Source organism: Anabrus simplex, chromosome X (assembly GCF_040414725.1).
Source record: "Anabrus simplex isolate iqAnaSimp1 chromosome X, ASM4041472v1, whole genome shotgun sequence".
NCBI classification, from domain to species: Eukaryota; Metazoa; Arthropoda; class Insecta; order Orthoptera; family Tettigoniidae; genus Anabrus; species Anabrus simplex.
In genome coordinates this window covers 122,503,407-122,527,520 of record NC_090279.1, presented here as the reverse complement: position 1 = coordinate 122,527,520, position 24,114 = coordinate 122,503,407, and the positions used below count along the sequence as shown (strand labels likewise).

The 24,114-nt window shown below is 41.1% G+C and overlaps 1 protein-coding gene across 1 annotated transcript in view; it reads left to right on the top strand.

Annotated features, from left to right (window-relative positions):
* LOC137496916 (oocyte zinc finger protein XlCOF19-like) overlaps nucleotides 1–24,114 on the top strand; it is a 132,208-nt gene that overhangs the window by 87,923 nt on the left and 20,171 nt on the right. The window contains exon 5 of the mRNA XM_068230896.1: nucleotides 10,770–10,852. Coding sequence (XP_068086997.1) covers nucleotides 10,770–10,852 — 83 coding nt within the window. The remainder of the gene's footprint in view (nucleotides 1–10,769; nucleotides 10,853–24,114) is intronic.

Below are 24,114 nucleotides of genomic sequence, written 5' to 3'. Positions count from 1 at the left end.
AGGAAGGCCTTGATTTTTTTAGCTGTGGACTCACCTTACAAATACAGGTTTAATAACAAAAATAACTCCATCAGTCACACAGCTGTACACTCTATGATAACACTACAAGCTTCTGCATGAATATTCAGTGTCATCTTTCAATGATTTAACTACTTAAGGTTCATAGTAACCATTCTATGACTTCAAATTGAGTTGCCTTAAACCATATTTTTAGCTATAGGCATTCTTATCATTCATATTAATATGGACAGATTGGCTATTTTGAAAAGTGTTTTTAAGATATTAATTTGAGGCTGCACCAACATTAACCATTATTCTCACTCATATTTTTAAAACATGTTTTATTGTGTAAATTGTGGTTTGTGAACTTTCATCAAGTTTCCTCATTTTTATAACACACTTGTTTCTCTATGTAACACTTTGACTTGAGTATTCAGGATCCTCATTTTTATTCTTTAGGCATGAGATCATGGCTGATGATGCCCATGCAATGGGCGAAACATGTCCCATTAAATTAGTATGACAAGATGTAAATCTTAATTTTACGAACCCTACATGTATTGAATATGTGGATCTCAATAAACTTTTGTAACATTGTTAAATTAGTGACATTTTAACACGGACCAGTCATGAGATATGCAACATGTAATGTCACAGCCAACCAGGCTCCCTATAAGTTAAACAAATACCTCAAACTAAAGGTAAAGGTCTGTAAAATAAATCAAGGCAGCTTATTTAAAAGAATGTCTACGACTAAATTTGGTCCCTACATTTTGAGACATGTTCAGAGGAAAGGCTTACCTGCTCCCAATTTAACTAAAACCCAAAATAGAACCAATGTAATCTGGCTTAAGGACGAAATCAAAACATTCTTTCAAAAGAAGTTACAATTAAGTTTACATTTAAACAAGATACACTTAGCAGTATCTCAACCCATATCCCCAGTAGAATGGAGTTCCTTTCAGCTACATGTAGATTACAAGATAAATGACACCGTAAGCAGGAAACAAACGACTTTAGATAATAAACTTTCTTATGGTACTTAAAGGAAACTCAGCTACAGTTACTCAACAAGAATGTCGAAAAAATAAAAAGAATTCCACCTTTTAACAACTCAACAGCCATGGTCATAATATGACAAAAACAAACTTCTCAGAAAAAGAAATTTACCTGTTAAGCAAAGGAATACAGCATAATTGGCCCAGTACACGAAAAGAAAGGGATGTGATCAACACTACTATAGCGGAGGTTGAGTTGAATAATTTGAAACTCCCCTTAGATTTACAAAACGATACCAGGTTAAAAATAAAAACAAAATTACAGACAGTGACTAAGGTGTTAAATAAAACTTCTGATTCCAACCATACAAATCTAATTCAAGGATTAAAAACCAAAGCTAATTACAATAACATCATAGGAAGTTAAGCGGACAAAGGAGGGACCACAATTTTATTAGACAGGAACAAATATATTACAAAAACTGAAAACTTTCTTGCAGTTGCGACATTTTCAATAGTCAACAAGGAACCTACAACCAGAAATAACGAAATTTAAAAACACTAATAAAGAATTCAGTTTTCTTATTCAATGAACAAGAGCAGCAAAGACTAATCCACATGAACCCTATTATTCCCATGGCCATATCCTTACCTAAATTACACAAGGAAAACATACCCACACGCATTGTTATGTTGAAATATGGCGTCTGCGGTGTCGTATAGAAGGGGTATGGCTACGGGTCGCAGGATGTCATTCACGTACGTCAAACTGGTAACAGTTACCTGGACACGCTCCAACTTGGATTTGTGGTTGTACCCAATAACACCCCACACCATAAGGCCTTGATTGGGCGCTGTATGTCTTGTGCGAATGTAGTCATTGTGATGCCGCCCTCCTGTTTGCAGCGAACCAAAATGTGGCCATCATTTTCAAACAGAACCTGGATTCGTCCGAAAACACTATCTGCTGCCATTCCTGTCCCCAGTGACGTCGTTCCTTACACCAGTGCAGTCTAGTATGTTACCTAGCTCGATAGCTGCAGTCGCTTAAGTGCGGCTGGTATCCAGTATTCGGGAGATAGTAGGTTCAAACCCCACTGTTGGCAGCCCTGAAGATGGTTTTCCGTGGTTTCCCATTTTCATACCAGGCAAATGATGGGGCTGTACCTTAATTAAGGCCACGGCCGCTTCCTTCCCACTCCTAGCCTTTTCCTGTCCCATCGTCGCCATAAGACATATCTGTGTCGGTGCGACATAAAGCCAATAGCAAAAGAAAAGTCCAGCATGTTCACGCACATTAGTCAAGGGTAGGCGGAGAAGTGGACAACGCGGCGGCAAGCAGATCGTAATAAACAGTGATGGACTGTCACTCCTGATATTATACGATATGTTGCACTGTTCCACTATTGCGCCAGAGCCGAGGAGGACGTAGATATATGCTGCAATGCCATTCTAATGAGGTGGCGATCTTCTTGGGGTGTGGTGGCGGCGTGGGGTGGTCTGGGTGGTGTGACCAGACCCATCTCGTTGTGTTCTACGGCCTTCTTTGAACGTTCTTTACACACGCATTGCACTGCCGACACACTTCTTCGCACACAATCAGCAATTTCTCTGATAGATCCATCACATTCATGCCAATAATACGCCCTCTTTGAAACTCACTCATTTGACAGTACTTTTCTTGCATACGTCTGCGAGGCATCCTGCACGTCGTCTCAAGTCACACTGATCCATTACCTTCGATCTATAGCAATACAATAGCCGCAGGAACAATTTAACTGTCGGTGGTGGTGCGCAGAGATACCGATGTGGACTTTCAACCTGAGGGTCGACATGGTTCAAATGCTAACCTTTTCTTCAGAACATACTAATGCACATTTCCTGTGAATGTGAACTTCCTATCCCTAGTCTTTCAAGGTGTCCTAAATTTTATGGACATGAGTGTATTTCAATCATTCACAAAATTTACTAACACCAATAAATAGATCAGAAGCTGCTTTCTTGTTATTTTAAGGGGTCTAATATCGAAGGTCATCGGCCCTAGATCAGAAGTGATAAGGCTCTGTAAGAACACAAAGTAATAGAAAATATTATATCGAGAAGTAAGTCTTCCTGAAGGGAAATTAATATTTAAAAAGGGCACTTACATTTTTATGATGGAATTTGATTCAGTCCTGGCTGGCAGTGTCTCACTATTTGTCCCTTTAGCACCCTTTAGCTTGTGTTGGAATCTCCCATTTTAGTAGCACATTCCGGAAGGCATATCTGTTGCAAGGTAAACCATGATGAAAGTAGAGATTTCTCTTGCAAGCAGCATGATAATTCCCCTTGTTCTTTGTCTTGCAGGCTTCTTGTAACAGTGGGCTTCCTCACATACATACACATGCACACACGTCACACACACACCGAAACTAAAACGGCACATAAATATGTGCTCCAACCATGCCTATTTAAATGTCAGTTGACACTTAACTTGCTCGTTCAGATTATTTATGCATACCTCATGTGTTCTGGAATGAATATTCTAGTGGTTATGTTTTGCAGAAGACGAAATAAAGTGTTACCTTTGTAAGATGTCACGGCTAATAAACATCGCTTGGCGTAGAATATCTTATATAATTGTAGTGGGAACACAATTAATTGAAGTGAGATATATAACGGTTCATCCTTTTAAATACAATTTGAATTAGAAATGTAATGTTAAAATTCTAGTTGATTACAAGCGGCATTGGTTTCGACCATTGTTCTGGGTCATTATCAGCCAATCACTTAAAATATAAAAAAGCAATGCACAGGAAAACAATAGTTTCATTGTTGTGGATCATGAAGCACTATAACACGTTAGGAATTAGCACCGTGTGTTGAATGTTCCCAAAAACCTGAAGAATTCGAGGATCAATCACACAAATGAAGCCAGACGCAAGTTCTTGGAGAGCCCAAAAACGTATGTGTTAACCGGCACTGTGCCTCTGGATGATTGTGAAATTTGATGACAATATAAATGGTTCAAGGAGCAAGCCTGCAAACGCTGCTAGACGTGAAATCGTACAATACTGTTTAATATACACTGACTGAGCGAATGTCATAGGATAGCGGAGCACTGATGCGCAGGTGCGTTGTCTGCGCACCACACGCCCCCTGTGCCAGCGGCAGTTGTATAGAAGACCTTGTGAGCAGTGACTGTGCATGTGACAGGTGTAACATGGAACGTCGTTGTGAGCTGACACCATTCGAACGGTATATGGCGGTCGGTGCCCGACAGATTGGAAGTGCGATTTCGGAAGTGGTGCGGGAATTCGGCTTCACACGATCAACCATGTCCAGGGTGTATCGTGAATGGTTGAATGCGTGTATCACTATCCACAACTGACGAATGACCGTCCGTCCAGCCACCCTCGATAACCGTGACCGGCAACATCTGAGACAGATTGTCAGTACTGACAGACAGACAACCGAACAACAAATCATGGCTCAATTCAAAACAGGCTGTTCTGGACACATATCCCATTGGAGGATCCGTAGGAGCATGGGTCCTATGGGGTAAGGGAGCCGGCGCCGCACTCGGGTGCCACTGTTAACCCAACATCATCGGGCACAACGACGCACATTTGTCGCTTGTCACCACGGATAGAGACTGGAACAATGGCATAACGTGATATTGCCGGACGAATCATGATTTCAAATGCACCATGCCGATGGGAGGCACCGTGTATGGCGCAGACCACATGAAGCGATGGATCCCGCTTGACTCGAATATGTGGTCCAGGGCGCTGGTGTTATGGTCTGGAGTTTATTTTCCCGGTATGGAATGGGCCCCCTAATTGTTCTGGAAGGGACTTTGAATGGTACGTGGTATGTTGAGCTGCTGGGAGACTATCTCCAGCCATTTTTGGCCTTCCAGCGCCCAAATGGTTCTGCGGTATTTCAAGATGATAACGCGCCGCCACATCGCTCCCACGTTGCCCGGGAATGGTTCCAGGAACATGCAGCGGAGGTCCAACGACTGCCATGGCCACCCAGGAGCCCCGATATGAACCCTATCGAGCATATCTGGGATGTCCTGGAATGCAGGCTCCGTGCCATGGATTCTCCACCCACGAACAGACCAACATTGGCGACTGCTCTGCAAACGATTTGGTGCCAACTGCGTCCAGAGGACTACCAGGGACTTGTCGACTCAATTTCACGGTATCTCACTGCAGTTCGCGGGGCCAGACGAGGCCCCACACGCTATTAGGTGACTATCCCATGACATTTGCTAAGTCATTGTATTTGACGATAAAAATATATATTAATGTTTATAAAATCTTGTATGTCAGATTCTTGAAATTTGGAGAAGGAGAACTGTTGACATAAGAAACAATTGTCAAAAGAAGAAAAAGCGCAGTATTAGAACAGTTGAGAGACACATTTATACAGCGTCTGATTTCTTTGAAGTTAAGAGCTTGGGTAGTTCTTGAGGTGGCGTAAGGTTTAAATTTAAATGTTGTAATGATCTGAACTGTAAGTGATATTATAATACGCAGTTCAATGCGGGAAAGAGAAAGGAAAACAAAGATGTTAATAGAAGATAAATAGGTGTGGATCGGAATATAAATAATGACTAAAGCAGGTGAGGTTGAATTAGATGGGAGGTGATTAATAGAGCGGGAAGTGGAATGAAGAAAGAAGAAAGGAAAGGATGTGATAGAGAAATAAGGTTGGTCACGTGGATGGGTTGTTCGAGATAGAAAACGTGGCTAGGAACTGTGTAAGGCACGGAAAATCAAATTCGAGTTAAGAAATTTAGCATATTTTAAAATGAAAGTGAGGAAGTCTAATAGAATATTGTGTTATTCAGAAATGTGTTTAAATTGAAATTCGTGTTGAAGTATTTGTCAAGGTGAATGAAATAATTTTCAGTTGTCTTAATAATTTTAAGTATTTCCATGTCCTGTTCAATTTTGATGAAATTATGTTTAGAGTCTTGTATGTGTTGTCGTATTGCAGAGAATCTGTTATATTTCATGGTGTTGTCTGCATCATGCACTCCACAACAACTGTCTACCCTTATCTTCCCTGAAACACGGTAGCAGCTCGTCAGTTTGAATTGCGCACCCGGAAGGAACACTTTAACCCAATTTTCTCAAAAAGAATAATTTTCCCTGTCAGCCTGATTGAACCATTGTTCTTAACATACACGAAGAGCATCCTTGACTTTTTGTCAGTATAGTTCTGATAAACACTGCACACCACTGAACTCAAAGGAATAAAAAAGAACACTTTTCCAGCTGACCAAAATTGACACAAGTATTAAGCACTCTGTGTGCATTAGAGGCAAATATGACCAGTAATTGCAGGACAAACAAGAAATCCTCAAACATTGGCTACAACATTTGTAGATATTTCCTGCATTGAATTCCATCATACCGGGCGAGTTGGCCATGCAGTTTGGAGTGCGCAGCTGTGAGCTCGCATCCGGAAGATAGTGGGTTCGAACCCCACAGTCGGCAGCCCTGAAGATGGTTTTCCGTGGTTTCTCATCTTCACACCAGGCAATTAAGGCCATGGCCACTTTGTTCCCGATCCTAGGCCTTTCCTATCCCATCGTCGCCATAAGACCTATCTGTATCGGTGCGACGTAAAGCCACTGGCAAAAAAATTCCATCACCCTATTCCAGATGGTGAGTCCCATCTTATGCATCCCATCAAAGGAAGTCGACAGTGCCATTAGGAGTATTAAGAACCAAAAAGTGCCAGGACTAGATGACCTTCCAGCAAACCTCTGGAAGTTGTAGCAATTTAAAGAACACATTATCAACAGGCTGACAAGCCTGTTCAGTGCCAGAGTTGACTCTGGCTCTGTTCCCAGTCATTGGGCTACAAACATCCTTGTGACTATTTTTAAGCAAAATGACAATCCAGCAGATGTGCAAATTACCGTCAAATTTGCCCCCAATTGTACATGAGGAGACCTTTGGGAGTATCCTTCATCATTGATTGGGTGAAATTGTCGGCATTATAGCTAAACAGTGCATCTTCATTAAGGGTGCTGGAATAACTCATCCAATTTTCACTGCCAGAATGCTAATTGAAAAGCACTGAGAGCATCATCAGTCAGTGTACATTGCCTTCCTTGATCTCGGAATGACTTTTGACCGGGTTCCAAACCATGTGATCTGGTGTACCAGAAATGCTTATAATTTGGATCAAGATGCTATACACGAACACCAGAGGTTGTGTATGTTGCTTTGCCAATGTCTCAGAGAGCTTCTCACTGGAAGTTGGTGTGCACACCAATGTACCACTCTGACCCCATTGCCCTTTGTCCGCAGCATGGACACCACCACATGGCACCTACAAAGGAGTGTTTCTAAGACTCCCTTATATGAAGATGATATTGCACTTGCTGATAGACCCAGAATGGAACTGCAGCATCAAGGTGAAGATCGGTATACCTGTTTCTTACAATACCATGTCTGAATGAACAAAAATACGAGTGAATACCTGGAGTCATCCAAACCATCTAATGGCTCCATCCAAATTGATTCAGGTATCTGTTCTTACCTACAGACTGATATTATGGTAGTTGTTGATGTGCGAATTATGATTAAGGCGGCATGGATGAGATGTAATAATTAATTTCGTGTGGCTATTTCTAGCCGAGTGCAGCCCTTGTAAGGCTGACTCTTCGATGAGGGTGGGCGGCATCTGCCATGTGTAGGTAACTGCGTGTTATTGTGGTGGAGGATAGTGTTATGTGTGGTGTGTGAGTTGCAGGGATGTTGGGGACAGCACAAACACCCAGCCCCCGGGCCATTGGAATTAACCAATTAAGGTTAAAATCCCCGACCCGACCAGGAATCGAACTCGGGACCCTCTGGACCGAAGGCCAGTATGCTGACTATTCAGCCAACGAGTCGGACAGCATGGATGAGATGAAGGGAAGTCACACTCTGTGACTGAATGGTGTTACTACATCTGAAGTCCAGAATATACTGCATGGTACTACATCTTGTTTCTGTGTACGTCTTGAATATTGACTGAGAAGGGTATGGAGTAGCAATTATACAACATGGGAATATGTATACTCCGCTCGTCCATGGGGATTGCAGTCCTGTATCATGTGAAAAAGACGCCGTTCACCAGCAAGTGGGCATCACACCCGTCACTCGTGAGGCATATGATATTACATAAAATCACCTTCATGGTCCGTATCGCACTTCAATAGATTCACAATTAAGTATTTATTTATTTTCCACCTAGTCGATACAATGATTGCTTAAGGCAATTTTTAATGGTCAAAAGTGGTACATGTTTCGTATATTATCAACATCTGCAGCCACATAACACTGTTTAGATGAAAAATATATAAAATTGACAAAGTAATGCTTTAGAGGAAGTGTCCTTAAAATGAACATCTTATGTTCACATGGATCTACAATATAAAACAGACATTGAAAATAAGATACAAAAATTTAAATCTAGAAATTCTCCTGGGTTGGTAAAATTTCTGGGAGTATACGAAAGTCAGTTCGTTTTGATATAGAACCAAATCTGTAGTTCTTAATTGATTTGTGTGTGTATGAAGCAGCTATACTGGATGAATGAAGAATTAGTGTGGTTGCATCCTGTTTATAAAGAAAATGTGATCAACTTATAAGCCAGTAATTACAAACTAGTCATCTTGACTGGTGTTGCATGCAAGTTCTCGGAATGCATTCTGTCTGATTGTACACATTTACGAAATTAACAACTGGTTTGATAGAAAGTAGTTCAGGTTTAGGAAACATCATTCCACTGAAGCTCACCCTGTATTTTCCAGCAAGATATAGCAGGTATATTAGATTCAGGAGGTCAAATGTATCACGATTGACATATCTAAGGCTTTCAATAGGGTAGACCTTGGAAGACTATTGACAAAAATTAATGCAGTTGGGCTAGATAAAATAGTGACTAAATGGGTGGCTATAAGGACGTGGCTAAATTATTAAAGTAAACATTAAGAAATCGAGAATTTAACACATAAGATGTTACCAATATTTAAGTCTATGACTTTAGTACTTGGATCAAAAATTAGATGTTGGCTTTTCAGGCGTTTGCTCTATTAACCAGCATTTCGTCTTAGGTCTGACACTAGACTCGTCAGAGTGGGATGTGTCAGACCCTACCCACTGATGCTGGGGTGTATGCAGGTGAACTTATCAGAAGCCTCTTATGTGGCACAGTCTGATAACTGCATACGGGAGTTAAGGGTGAAGGCGGACGACAATGAAGAGGGATAGGGTCAATTACATCACGGACATGCTGTTCGGTATAAATAATTGACTCATTTACGTTAGCCATTGTCAACAGAAAAATTCAAACTATTCACCCTAGTTGTTTCATAAGCACCTCCAGAAATATTTACACAATCACTCGCACACACAACCACATTCAAATACACAAACATTATACACTATTATATCACTCATTGTTTTTCCTAGTCAATCTCGTTGCTCACATAAGGCTTATTAATTGTGCCATGCTGCTAACAAACATTTTCTGTCCATTGTCTTTCAAAACAACAATGCGGCCGTCCTGTGTCCACACCCGTCGGAGTCCGAAATGATCACGTGCCCTGTTTAGAATAGTTTTTCTGATACCTGTCAGGGATTCAGTCAGTAGAAGGCCAGTTCCTTTTAACAGCTGCTTGGCCCTCCATACTCTGTCCCGGTCATGATAACGTACGAATTTTATAATTATAGGGCGCTTGCCCGAAGCAACAACCTGAGCTGTGGTTCATTTTAGCACCCCTAAACGATGGCAACGATCTATATCAGACATAGTTATATCTACATTTAACTTGCCCTTCATCGTGTTGATAACTTTATCGTAAACGTTCTCTGCCGGCTCCTCTGGAATACCATGCAGCACTAAGCAGTTCCGCCGGCTGTACTGTTCAGCTTCATCAAGCAGTTCGGCCTGTTGTTCGAGGTGCTCTTCAGTAAATTCCAGTTTTTTTGTTATGTCTTTCAGCTCACTAGACACCTTTTCTTGGAACTGAGAGAACTCAGCCTTTAGCCGCTGCAGCTCATCCGCGCGGCAGGTGCAGCTTATGACATGTTCCAAGCGGCCTTGGAAGTCCTTCATAACATCTTCAATAGACGCTACACGACGAATAGCTTCTTTAGCGGACATACTGAAAGATGCTTCAGGTCAATGACAGTTTAGTTACACAGTTACACTGAGAAAGTCACAAATGGCACTTGTTGGCTGTTAATCTTGCTAATTAACGAGATTTACTGGAGAGGCGTTTCACACAACAGCAGCAGTTGGCGCCATCACACATACCCATAGTATTATAGTATTATAGTATTATTTGAATTAATTCCACATGTATACAAGTTGATTGTTTGTAAAATACAGAAGATACTATGAGCAGAATTTTGTAAATAATGCAATTCTTTTAAGGATGAGCTGTGTGTTTTGTAGAAAATAATTAGTGTAAATTGTATAATACTGTGTTTTAGGAAACTGTCTTCTTCTCTGTCCATTTAAGATTTAGTGCTTGATAAAAATGTATATTTTTTGTGTGTACCATTTGCCACCAAGGTAGGCAGCTCTTTTGTATTTAAAATGATTTTGATTTGATTGTCCCTTTCCCTTTTTGTATTTTAAAAATGGGAGATATGTTATTTGTACTCTTCTTGTGCCACTATGAAATTTATTTCCTCAGCTGTTTCTTGTTTAGGCATATATATTTTTATTCCCTTACTTCTTTATTCTACTTTTGTTCTTTTTTATTTATAGCCGTCCGAAGATATTAAGGAGGAAATATTCATAGAAGAACATGCTGATGATCAGCTGTTGCCATACATCAAAGAAGAAACAAAGTACGTACACTACAAATCCTATACAGTACGGAATAGGTTGTGCCTCTTCATGGTTATATCTTAGAGGTGAAGCTTCCACAGTGTGAAGAATTATTTAGTTTAATTCCCAGGTTGAACCATGTTGTAGTTTTCTGTACATCGCGTGATGATGATGATGATGTTGCTTGTTGTTTTAAGGGGCCTAACATCGAAGGTCATCGGCCCCTAAGTGTACATCACGTACAGTTTGCCGACTTTTCGAGTACATTGCAGTATTCTTTGTCAAGGTGAATGAAATACCCCTACTCGATCCGAGGTAATCAGTCTCCCAGGCAGCAATTTACACTACTACAGTGGCCCTGACCTTGGCCTTTTATATCCTAGTCTTTCTGGCTGACGTAAGCCCTGACTATCTCGTGAGCGTTCTGGAAGGTATGTGTCAGAGCCAGGTATTGGGGGCTTGCCCGCGCTGTAATGTAATGGAGTTTCCGCCCGTGTGTTTATGTTGTGGTCTGTATGTCTTAAACTAAGAATGATAGGCATCCAAGTATTACTGATTTTATATCCTTCTTCTAAATTTATGTTGTTCGGATGTTTGTTGATTTCGATTGCCTCGCGGATTTTCCACTCCAGATTCCAAGGGGTAGCTGCTAGGATCTTGGTCTTATCAAATGATATTCCGTGCCTTGTTTCCTAGGAATGCTTGGCTTCCGCTGAAATATCTGTGTTTTGGTTCTTCGTGTGACGGATATGATGTTTTTTTAAGACTCATCGTATGCTATTGTGTGAGTAGCCGTTTTTCTTGAGGGTTCTCGTGAGGTGTTCTTTCTCTTCCTCGTGGTGCTCTGCGTCTGATATCGCTATGGTCCTATTTACCGGTGATGTTAGGACAGTCTGCTTTACTGATGGGTGATAATGAGTTGAGGCATGTAGGTACCTGTCTGTGTGTGTGGTTTTCTGAATACTGCATGATTCGGAGTCCCATTGGAGTTGGGCTTCACTAGGACATCCAGGAATTGTAGTTTTCCACTTACTTCGATTTCCATGGTGAACTGAATATTTGCGTGAATAGAGTTGAGATGGTCGAGAAATAGCTGTAGGTTATTGCTCCCGTGAGGCTAGTTTACAAATGTGTCATCCACAAAACAGAGAAAATATTTCGATTTCAGGGTAGGTGTGGCTAAGGCTTTCTGTTCGAAGTGTTCCATATACATGTTTCCTATTATTGGAGAGAGGGGCGACCCCATCACGGCCTTTCTGTCTGTTCATAGAACTCCCCATTGATACAGCAATAAGTGGCATTTAGACATTCTTTAGCTAGTGTTGACAGGTCTTCTGGAAGTTTCTGGTCTAGTAGGGGAAGTACTTCTGTTAGTGGCACCTTGGTGAAAAATGACGTGACGTCGAAACTTACTAATAAGTCCGTACTTTAAATTGGTTGGTCCTTAAGGAGCTGGATAAATGTTGGGAGTCCTTCACATAGGTTTCAGTGTGTCCTGTATGTGGCTAAAGCAGTCCAGCTAGGTAACAGGCGATATCGTGCATCAGAGATCCTATAGCGCTCACGATAGTTCGCAGAGGTATGCCTTCTTTATGGATTTTAGGAAGGGCATACAATTTAGAAGGTATCAGGTCCGACGATAACAGCTTCTTCTGTATTTCGGCTGGGATACTGGAATTTTTTACTAGTATGTGGAGTTTGTTCTTAATGCGGTTGGTAGGGTTTCTTATTTTTCTGTGCGTAGAATCGGTGAGTAATTGTTCTTTTTTCCGAGTGTAGTCGGTGCATGTCATTATCACCATAGCGTTGCCTTTATCTGCGGGTAGGATGATTGTATCCGTATTTTGACATAGTTCTTTTAGGGCATGAATTTCTTCTTTGATCAAATTGCATGACGGCAGCTTTGCGGTTCTCAGTAGACATGATATACCCTGTCTGATCTCCTCTGCAGATTTGGTAGGAAGATGTCGGATTGCAATTTCAACTTTGCTAATTATTTCTTCCATCGGTATATTATTCGGAGCTACTGCATAGTTGAGTCCTTTTTCCAAGACCGAGGTATTAGGTTCACTGAGTGGCTTGTCTGTGAGGTTAACTATTACATTCTTCTGCAGTGGAGGAGGTGGTTTCGATTTCTGTTTCAGTAGGAGGAGGTTGAATTTCTTGTTTTGTTTGGCAGTGGCTAGTTCCAGTGTACACTGGGATTGTGTGTTGCTAATACTGTCTAACGTGGTCCAGTCATTGAGAGACAAAGTGCTGGCAAGTTGCAGGTGGAGATGAAATAATTTATTGTTGAGGTGGTCCAGAGTCTGTCTGGTGTCACTGATCCGTTCCCTGAGGAGTTTTATGCTGCTTTCGTGAAGCATACGGTCTGTCCGTCGGTTCTTGGTATGATATTTCAGTCTCACACATGCTTGTAGAATGCTGTTGTCCCTGCAGCATTTCAGAAACGCGAGTCGAGCCAGCTAGTTACTCATTTTCTTTCGAAGGTTGTCGAACTGCCTATTAACTTTGAGAATATCCTCCCTGTATCTTAGAGATGAAGCCTCCACGGTGTGAAGAATTATTTAGTTTAATTTGCAGGTTGAACCGTGTTGCAGTTTTCTGTACATCACGTACTGTTTGCCGACATTTCGAATACATTGCGGTATTCTTTGTCAAGGCAACTGAAATACCCCTACTCGATCCGAGGCAATCAGTCTCCCAGGCAGCAATTTACACTACTAGAGTGGCCCTGACCTTGGCCATTTATATTCTAGTCTTTCTGGCTGACGTATGCCCTGGCTGTCTCGTGAGCGTTCTGGAAGGTATGTATCAGATCCAGGTAGTGGGGGCTTGCCCGCTCTGTTATGTAATGGGGTTTCAGCCCGTGGTTTATGTTGTGGTCTGTATGTCTTAAACTATGAATGGTAGGCATCCAAGAATTACTGATTCTATATCCTCCTTCTAAATTTATGTTGTTCGGATGTTTCTTGATTTCGATAGCCTCCGGATTTTCCTTTCCAGATTCCAAGGGAGAGCTGCTAGGATCTTGGCCTTATCAGATGATATTCTGTGCCTTGTGTCCTAGGAATGCTTGGCATAGGGGCTGATGACCTCGATGTTAGGCCCATTTAAATAATAAGCATCATCATCAAGCAGCAGGAATGCTTGGCTACCGCTGAAATATCTGTGTTTTGGTTCTTGGTGTGACGGATATGTTCTTTTAGGCGGGTGTAGATCAGACGTTTTGTTTCCCCAACATAACAAGCTCCGCAGCTACATTCAATGTGATACTCCAGGAACCTGTAATTATATTTTGTCTTTTACTGGTGGTAGATAACGGGCTAGCTTCCGGTGAGGTTTATAGATGGTTTTTATGCCGTATTTGTCCAGTATCTTGCCTATCCTGTCTGTAGTATTTTTAATGTATATCAGTATTGCTGTTTTCGGGCGGGTCAGTTCTCCTTTCCCGTTGTTTTCTCCTACGGCTACCTTTTCTTTGTTCTCTTCTGATTTTTTAAAGACTCGTCGGATGTTGTTGAGGGAGTAGCCGTTTTTCTTGAGGGTTCTCGTGAGGTGTTCTTTCTCTTCCTCGAGGTGCTCTGCGTCTGATATCGCTATGGCCTTGTACCAGTGATGTTAGGACAGCCTGCTTTTGTGATGGGTGATGATGAGACGAGGCGTGTAGGTACCTGTCTACGTGTGTGGTTTTCCTGTATACTGCATGACTCAGAGTCCCATTGGAGTTACGCTTTACTAGGACATCCAGGAACGCTAGTTTTCTGTCTACTTCAGTTTCCATGGTGAACTGAATATTTGCGTGAATAGAGTTGAGATGGTTGAGAAATAGCTGTAGGTTATTGCTCCCGTGAGGCCAGATTACGAATGTGCCGTCCACAAAACGGAGAAAACATTTCGGTTTCAGGATAGATGTGACTAAGGCTTTCTGTTTGAAGTGTTCCATGTACATGTTTGCTATTGCTGGAGAGAGTGGCGACCCCATCGCGGCCCCTTCTGTCTGTTCGTAGAACTCCCCGTTGAAATAGAAATAAGTGGCGTTCAGGCATTCCTTAGCTAGTGCTGACAGGTCTTCTGGAAGTTTCTGGTCTAGTAGTGGAAATACTTCCGTTAGCTGCACCTTGGTGAAAAGTGACGTCAAAACTTACCAATAAGTCCGTACTTTCAATTGATTGGTCCTTAAGGAGTTGGATGAAATGTCGGGAGTCCTTCACGTAGGGTTCAGTGTTTCCTGTGTGTGGCTGAAGCAGTCCGGCTAGGTAACGGGTGATATCGTGCATCGGAGATATATTGTCATGCATTCTCTCTTCTTTTTGTTGAGGCGCAGTATATATTGTGCTAGTCAATTGTTCCAGTCTTCTGTTTGATGCTGGAGATCGAGCGTATTTTTTTCAGCCTGAATGGCATCGTTTTCAAGAGAAGTATCCATGGCATTGGACTGTGAGGAGATAGGGATCTGCGCTCAGATGGCCTTCACTTAAACCGCAGTGGTACGTATAAGTTAGGAAATTTGTTTGGAAGGGTAATAGGGAGGTATATTCAGGGAAACAGGGTGGCCTAGCGAGTGGTGATAAGGGAACAGGGAACTGGAAATCAAGTAGGGATGACATAAAATTATCAGTGTTGAACTGTAGAAGTATTGTAAAGAAAGGAATAGAATTAAGTAATTTAATAGATATATATTTACCAGATATTGTAATAGGAGTTGAATCACGGCTGAGAAATGATATAATGGATGCAGAAATTTTCTCACGGCACTGGAGTGTGTATCATAGAGATAGGATAGGAATGGTGGGAGGGGGAGTGTTCATTCTGGTGAAAGAAGAATTTGTAAGCTACGAAAAAGTTAAAGATGAGACACATGAAATTGTAGGTGTAAGGCTCATTTCTAAAGATAATCGGCAACTTGATGTATTTGGAGTGTACAGATCGGGAAAGGGTAGCAATGACGTGGATTTGGAATTATTTGATAGGATAGTCAGCTATGTGCGAAATGACATGGAGAGAAATGTGATTGTAGCAGGAGATGTGAATTTGCCAGATGTCAATTAGGAAGGAAATGCGAACGACAGGAAGCATGACCAACAAATGGCAAGTAAGTTAATATGGGAAGGACAGCTGACTCAGCAAGTGATGGAACCAACCAGAGGGAAAAATATCTTGGATGTGGTGCTGATAAAACCAGATGAGCTCTATAGGGACACTGAAGTAATAGATGGTATTAGTGATCATGAAGCTGTTTTTGTGGTAGATAAAAATAAATGTGATAGAAAGGAAGGTCTTAAAAGTAGGACTATTAGGCAGTACCATATGGCTGATAAATCAGGCATGAGGCAGTTTCTAAAAAGTAACTATGATCGGTAGAAAATGGTAAATAATAATGTAAACAGACTCTGGGATGGGTTTAAAGAAATAGTTGAGGAATGCCAAAACAGGTTTGTACCTTTTAGGGTGGTAAGGAATGGTAAAGACCCACCTTATTATAATAGAGAAATAAAGAGACGAAGAAGGATGTGCAGACTGGAGAGAAATAGTTTTAGAAATGGCTGTGGAAGTAAGGAGAAATTTATGGAAATTACTAGAGAATTGAAACTAGCAAGACGGCTGCTAAGGATAACATGATGGCAAGCATATTTGGCAGTCATACAATTTTTAGTGAAAAATGGAAGGGTATGTATAGGTAGTTTTAAAGGCAGAAACAGGTTCCAAGAAGGACATTCCAGGAATAATTAATGATTAAGGGGAGTGTGTATGTGAGGTTCATCAAAAGGCAGAAGTATTCAGTCAGCGGTATGTAAAGATTGTTGGTTACAAGGAAAATGTCGAGATAGAGGAGGAGACTAAGGCCAAAGAAGTAATAAAATTTACATATGATAATGATGACATTTACAATAAGATACGAAAGTTGAAAACTAGAAAAGCAGCTGGAATTGATAAGATTTCTGGGGACCTACTAAAGACAATGGGTTGGAATATAGTACCATATCTGAAGTACTTATTTGATTATTGTTTGGTCGGAGGAGCTATACCAGCAGAATGGAGAGTTGCTATTGTAGCCCCTGTGTATAAAGGAAAGGGTGATAGACATAAAGCTGAAAATTACAGGCCAGTAAGTTTGACATGCATTGTATGTAAGCTTTGGGAAGGCATACTTTCTGATTATATTAGACATGTTTGTGAAATTAATAACTGGTTCGATAGAAGGCAGTTCGGTTTTAGGAATGGTTATTCCACTGAAGCTCAACTTGTAGGATTCCAGCAAGATATAGCAGATATCTTGGATTCAGGAGGTCAAATGGACTGTATCACGATTGACCTGTCTAAAGCATTTGATAGGGTAGATCATGGGAGACTACTGGCAAAAGTGAGTGAAATTGGACTAGACAAAAGAGTGACTGAATGGGTTCTATATTTCTAGAAAATAGATCTCAGGGAATTAGAGTAGGTGAAGCTTTTTCTGACCCTGTAATAATTAAGAGGGGAATTCCTCAAGGCAGTATTATCGGACCTTTATGTTTTCTTATATATATATAAATGATATGAGTAAAGGAGTGGAATCGGAGGTAAGGCTTTTTGGGGGTGATGTTATTCTCTATAGAGTGATAAATAAGGTACAAGATTGTGAGCAACTGCAACGTAACCTTGAAAATGTTGTGAGATGGACAGCAGGCAATGGTATGTTGATAAGCGGGGTTAAAAGTCAGGTTGTGAGTTTCACAAATAGGAAAAATCCCCTCAGTTTTAATTACTGCATTGATGGGGTGAAAGTTCCTTTTGGGGATCATTGTAAGTATCTAGGTGTTAATATAAGGAAAGATCTTCATTGGGGTAATCACATAAATGGGATTGTAAATAAAGGGTACAGATCTCTGCACATGGTTATGAGGGTGTTTAGGGGTTGTAGTAAGGATGTAGAGAAGAGGGCGTATAAGTCTCTGGTAAGACCCCCAACTGGAATATGGTTCCATTGTATGGGACCCTCACCAGGATTACCTGATTCAAGAACTGGATAAAATCCAAAGAAAAGCAGCTTGATTTGTTCTGAGTGATTTCCGACAAAAGAGTAGCATTACAAAAATGTTCCAAAGTTTGGGTTGGGAAGAACTGGGAGAAAGAAGAAGAGCTGTTCGACTAAGTGGTATGTTATAATATACTAACAATTTGTTGGTTAGTTGGGGAGTTAGGGATTGGAATAACTTACCAAGGGAGACATTCAATAAATTTCCAATTTCTTTGAAATCCTTTAGGAAAAGGCTAGGAAAGCAACAGAAGGGAATCTGCCACCTGGGCGACTGCCCTAAATGCAGATCAGTATTGATTGATTGATTGATTGATTGATTGATTGATTGATTGTGCAGGTCTGATGTAATAGAGTGGACTTCTACAGTTCCGTGGAATTCAGTACACGCTCCTGCGGCAGCTTGAATATAACTCCTTGGTTCTTCGTATAGCAATTATACTCTCTCAACATGGTGCTCTACAATGCCAAGTTCTTGTACTGCCGACTGATTAGGTTATGAGGTACCCGATGGAAGGCTTTCTCAGGATCGAGAAAGTCATGACGAATTCTCTTATTCTTTTCACAATGTTTCTCAAGTTACAGCCCTGCAGCATGGATTGCTCCTGTTGTGCCATAATTTTACACGAACCCAGCTTGGCTTGTGGTATGTTTGGCTAAATTGCTAATCCTTTTGTTGAAGATTGATGTGAAATCCGCCATTGCGTGGCTCAGAAGTATGATCGGGCGGTAATGAGGATAATCGGCAGGGCTGTCCTTATTTTTGAATGGGAACTCCATCGCCAATCTGTTGGTTTTTGACCTTCTTTGGTAATATGGTTGAAAAGATTGCTCTTGCATTCCCCCACTGAGAAACAAAACTCTGCCGGAAGATAATTAGGACAGATGGCTTTCCCTGGTTTCAGTTCCTTCAGCATTGCATGGACTTCGGTGGTGTCAGTTTCCTACATTGGACCTTCAACAGCAGAGGTGATTGGGATTGGTAGATATGGAAATTAAATGATTGAAATTTTTCCCAAGTAGTGCCCCGCCTGTCGAGTAGCAAATCGTCTGTTTCTTCGTTGATGCCATAGAAACGTTGGACTTCGTCCGTATTGCGATGCCTCGATTTCACCGGCTGTTAAATGTTTCGCTAGTTTCCGCGTGTTTCAAGTTTCACATATAGACCTGCTTACCGGTTTGCTTTTGTTACAGTAATGACTATCTTCACTTTGCTAGTGGCTGCTTTGTAGGCATTCCAACGAGCAACAAACTCGTCGTACAGCTGCTTCTTCAACCGTACTGCATAATTAACATTGTCATTCCGAAGCCACTTGTCGTAGTTAATCCTTCGTTGTCATTGCCCTGACTTAGTTGTTCCAAGAATAGAGCATGCGGCATGTTTCACTTTACTCGGGCTCGCTTGAACTATGGTGATTTGTGGCACTGTAACTTTTGCAACAACGTTGGCCTCCTTCAGGCGCCACCATTTGATCCCATGTAATCCATTTCCTGCGAAGTATTGGACTTTTGGTGACTTTATCTGCAGCTTACAGGTGACAGGTCGATGTTCACGCAGCGGTTTCGTAAGGAACATCTGTTGTCTCTAGGACGTCTTCGAGATTCCTTCATCTCACGAGCAGTGTTCTCCCCAGGACCTTTTTAATGGGCGCACCGCCCGGCTGTTTTTACAGACCGCCCAGCTAACATAACCTAGATGTGTGCTAGTTACATTATTTGAACACATAGTTGAGTCATTGGTTGTTTCGAATTAAAATATAAATACTGTGAAACTGTTTATTTAAATGATAAAAATTCATTGTTGTCAGCACAATTACATTGGAGTTTAAGTGTTTTGCTTCACTATAACATATCGTTGTGCGTGAGCGGCTCTTGGATCAGCGTAGAATCGCTTGCGAGCACTCGTCTCGATTCCGCACGACGTCACAAACTCGCACGGCACTCCACAGCGACGGAGTGGCCAAGCACGATGATACACGATTATGAACGAACGGTAGAACACCACAAGTTCAAAAATCTCTGTCTATACTTGAATTAATAACGATTTTAACAAATTCCATGCAATACAAATGGAAGAAATACATCATATAATATTGGCCCGGATCGTTAGAGACCATTATAAGAACAAGATGGTGATTGTGATATATTAGTAGTGTTCTAAAACACAACATTCTACCTACATCCTCTCAATATAGAAATACATTTATAAATTGATTGGAGAGGATTATGTTTCAGCAGCATTATTAAAGTCATGCATCCCAATGTGATGCTTGGTACCGGCATCCTCCCAGTCACCTCCCAGTCAACAGTGTTATACTGATAATATTGTTGTCTTTACGTACCAGTAACTACTTTGGACTGTTTTCGGAGACGCCTATGTGCCGGAATTGTGTGCTGTAGGAGTTCTTTTAGGTGCCAGTAAGTCTACCAAGGCTGACATATTTGAGCACATTCAAGTAATACCGGACTGAGCCAGGATCGAACCTGCCAAGTTGGGGTCAGAAGGCCAGCTCCACAACAGTCTGAGCCGCTCGGCCGGGCAACAATATCACTAGCAGCTACACAGAAATTACTGACATTCGGTCCTTCCATACTTAATTTCATGAAGTGGTAATGCGAATACCGCACTAATATTTGAGATTATCGTAAGTTAAGATTTAACCTAGTTTGAGGTTTTGTTCATTATTTTATTCCTGATTTGAAATGTTTGTACTTCGCATATATTGGACCATATTGTCTTGGAGTCATTAAGTGTTATTTTAAATACACTTCCTTCGTTACATCACGATTTCATCCCCGCTAGTTTCGTTGTTACAAGTAATTTTACGACGGTCAGAGATACCGATGCGTGTTCCCATGGACTCGATTTCGTCGCAGTGTCCATTTCCAGGCATAGATCTCAACTCGAGACAGACTTTCTCGACTCCACTCCATCGCTAGCTTATCACAACATTTTACCACATACTTCAATACAATATTTGGTACTAGCAAATGTACCCGTGCTTCGCTACGGTATTCTACAATGTATACGGATATCGAAGTAAATTGCTGTACGTGAAGTGAATAAAAAATTTTAATTGCATGTCTCTTGGCGTTATCCGAAAAAAGTATAGGGAGGTCCTCAGACGTTGTTTCCAATGTGAAGTGCGAGTTGCAGAGTTGTGATGATAATGACAGGTCCACTTGTCTGCCGCAATTCACTATGCGTAACGTCAGTCACATTTTGATGGGTAAATTTGTTTATACCTAATGATAAAGAGAATCAGGTAAAAGAGGTATTTTTTAAATGCACGCTCCCTTGCCTTCTGCATGTCAAATCAAGAAGGGCATTATGCATTACAATGGTACACAGGCGTTGGAGAACTACCCCCTTCCTATTGCTAGTTAAAGTCGTTGTGGGGAGTACTGATTACAACAGCAGACGCCCTCCTGCTGAGAGTCACTATTGATTTGTAAAGTATTAATTACAATGTAAGACACAGCCCTTTCTAGATCGCTACAAATCGACTTAAATTAATAAATGTAGATCGACATATGGAAGTATATGCATGTTCACCTTCATTTACAGAATAACTGTTGCTAAACGGTGCATTCATATTGAAAAACGGATTGTATAAAAAGACGATTCTGGCCTAATTTACTATCTAAATGGCTGGCCCTATGATATTACCTCGTATCTCATCTATTTAAAGGCAAGATTATTTTAGAAACGTTGAATAGGGTGAAATTTGTGTAAGGTTTTCACACAGTGAATTACTTTTCACATACTTATGCGACAGCTTCAAACATAGAATTTGGCTGGGTGGGCCAATATTCGTGTAGAATTTGATGAGCCCATCTTTCCTATAAGTGACTCAATCCATCAATTATACGTGTACAAAGTGCAAAATTTAGGTAAATCCAGAAATGGAGCCAAATTTAACATAAGGGATGGAGATACGACAAAAAGTCATAGGACCAAAATTGTAGATCACTCCAAATTGAACAGAGATTGTGCCATCCGTTTTGTGAAACGACTTACCGTTTAGCCACCAAATTTCTCGAAAGGAAGGTCTGCACCGTCATTAAAATTGCCTCCATATTTCGATATTTTGGGGGGGGGTAAAAATAAATTTTTTTAAACATCTCGTAAATTTTCCATCGGTTACAGGCAAAAAGCTATAATTTTGCCAAATTACTATTTTCTAACTCGTTTGGAAGATTGTCTTGCCATCTTGATATGGGGGAGGGATTACAAATTAGGACTTTCAGGAAACTTTTAAGCCCATGAAACCTATAGATTATCGTTCAGGATAAATATCACCGACTGTGTTCTTATGCAGATTTGAAACTCCCAACGTGTTCCTCTCAGAGAATTTTGAGAATTTTAGATTTTTCTAGGGATCCTGAAGTCATCAGGTTGTCTGGTACCAAGTTTTAAGTTTCTAGGATACCTATAGTGGTCTCATTAATTCACGTCTGTTTTCATTCTTATGCCTTAATTTATATATGTATAGTACAGTATATATAGATCGAGCCAAACTGACTTATATTTATTAATATGGTGTTGGGAATTGATAGACACTACTCGAGATCATTCTTTGGACTGTGCTATGTTTTATATCTTTATTTAATATCATTGTGTCATAAGTGTTATATCTTAGATTTTTAGATTTTTTGATAACAACAATATATAGAAAAGAAACGAGACTAGTATGTTTACTTGACTGTTCTTCCAATATCACGATATAATTTTGGTGCCGGAAACACGGGAAGAACTACACTCCAGCGCGAGTGGGCAATATACTAGAGACTAAATAGGTAATCATTGGTTTACTACACGTTCCGTAAGGAGACTACGGGAAAATTGCTGCCGTCGAAATAAAACCTATCACGCCACGCCATCAACGTACAGTAACATTTCTCAGATGTGTAATTTTGTTCCTGTTAATATCTGAAATACTTCAGGAACTTCCAAATACCGCATAAAGCATAGTACGATAAAAAGGGGGTATAAGTAGTATTTGTAGTGCAAACGCATAGTTTATTGGTTAAGCTGGAAGGGTAGCCATATTGTTTATTTACGTCACTTGGAGAAGACGTCACGCACGACTAAGTGACCAGTGCTGCCATCTACTGACTTTCCTTGAACTACGTCGCAATACATCGGAGTACGATTAATAATAGATCAAGTAACGAAATATTTCCCACGCTATTACGAAGTCCCTATCAAATACACTATTTTACTATAGCAAATTCACGTCTAGAGGTCCAGTATGGAAGGCGGTAACGCGAACACACGACTACACCAATTGAAAAGAAGACGTGCTAGGGAAAGGGCAAACATCACACGTCTCGTGGAGAAAGCACAAGAGTTTACTGAGTCTACCTCTTCCGAGGATTACGAGTTCTGTAAAGATAGGTTACAAGAGACTTTGGATAAATTAAGAGCCCTGGACGATGAGGTTCACGACCTCCTGGATGACACCGCGTACGCTGATGACATAAGTACATGTGAGGAATATATAGAGAACGCCAAGCGGGCTATCATTCGCATTTCACATGGGATGGAGAAAAAACTTGAAAGCGCGATGTCGAACCTTAGACTCACGAACACACAGACGGTACCAACACTTGCCTCAGCTGTTCCCTCAACCACGTTAAGACTCCCCCAAATAAGACAAGAACCCTTCTCAGGTAATATAGAAACATGGGCACGTTTCTGGGAGCAGTTCGAACAGTCAATCGATAAGGACACGTCACTCTCTACTATTAATAAACATATATTTCTGAGGGGTTATTTAGAGGGGGAACCGAAGCATTTGATTGAGGGCATCGCAGTGACGGCCGAGACTTATGAAGAGACTAAGAAAATTCTTGAAGCTCGCTACGGCGACAAGGCCCACTTGGACTACATAGAATGTATTAAGCCCATCCAGTTTGCCACACCGAACGCACTTAATTCTACGTTTATTGACTGCAATCGCCGCATTCAAGCTCTGCGCGCTCTCGGGGAAGATGTGAACGCCTGTGGCCGAGTACTTGCACCGAAGATCCTCCGAGCATTTCCAGACGATATATGCCGTCGCTGGATCATTCACGCGAAGCGAAAAGACCTTTCGGAGGGTAACATCCTCAAACTAATGGAGTTTCTCGGTGAGGAAGTTGATGGAGCGCTTACTACACAAAAGATTCGTGGTGAAACCTCCATATCATCAAGCTACCCCGTACGGCGGAAGCTCTACACGTCCATGCCGATCCTAAAGGCTTAGCAGGGAAAGAGGT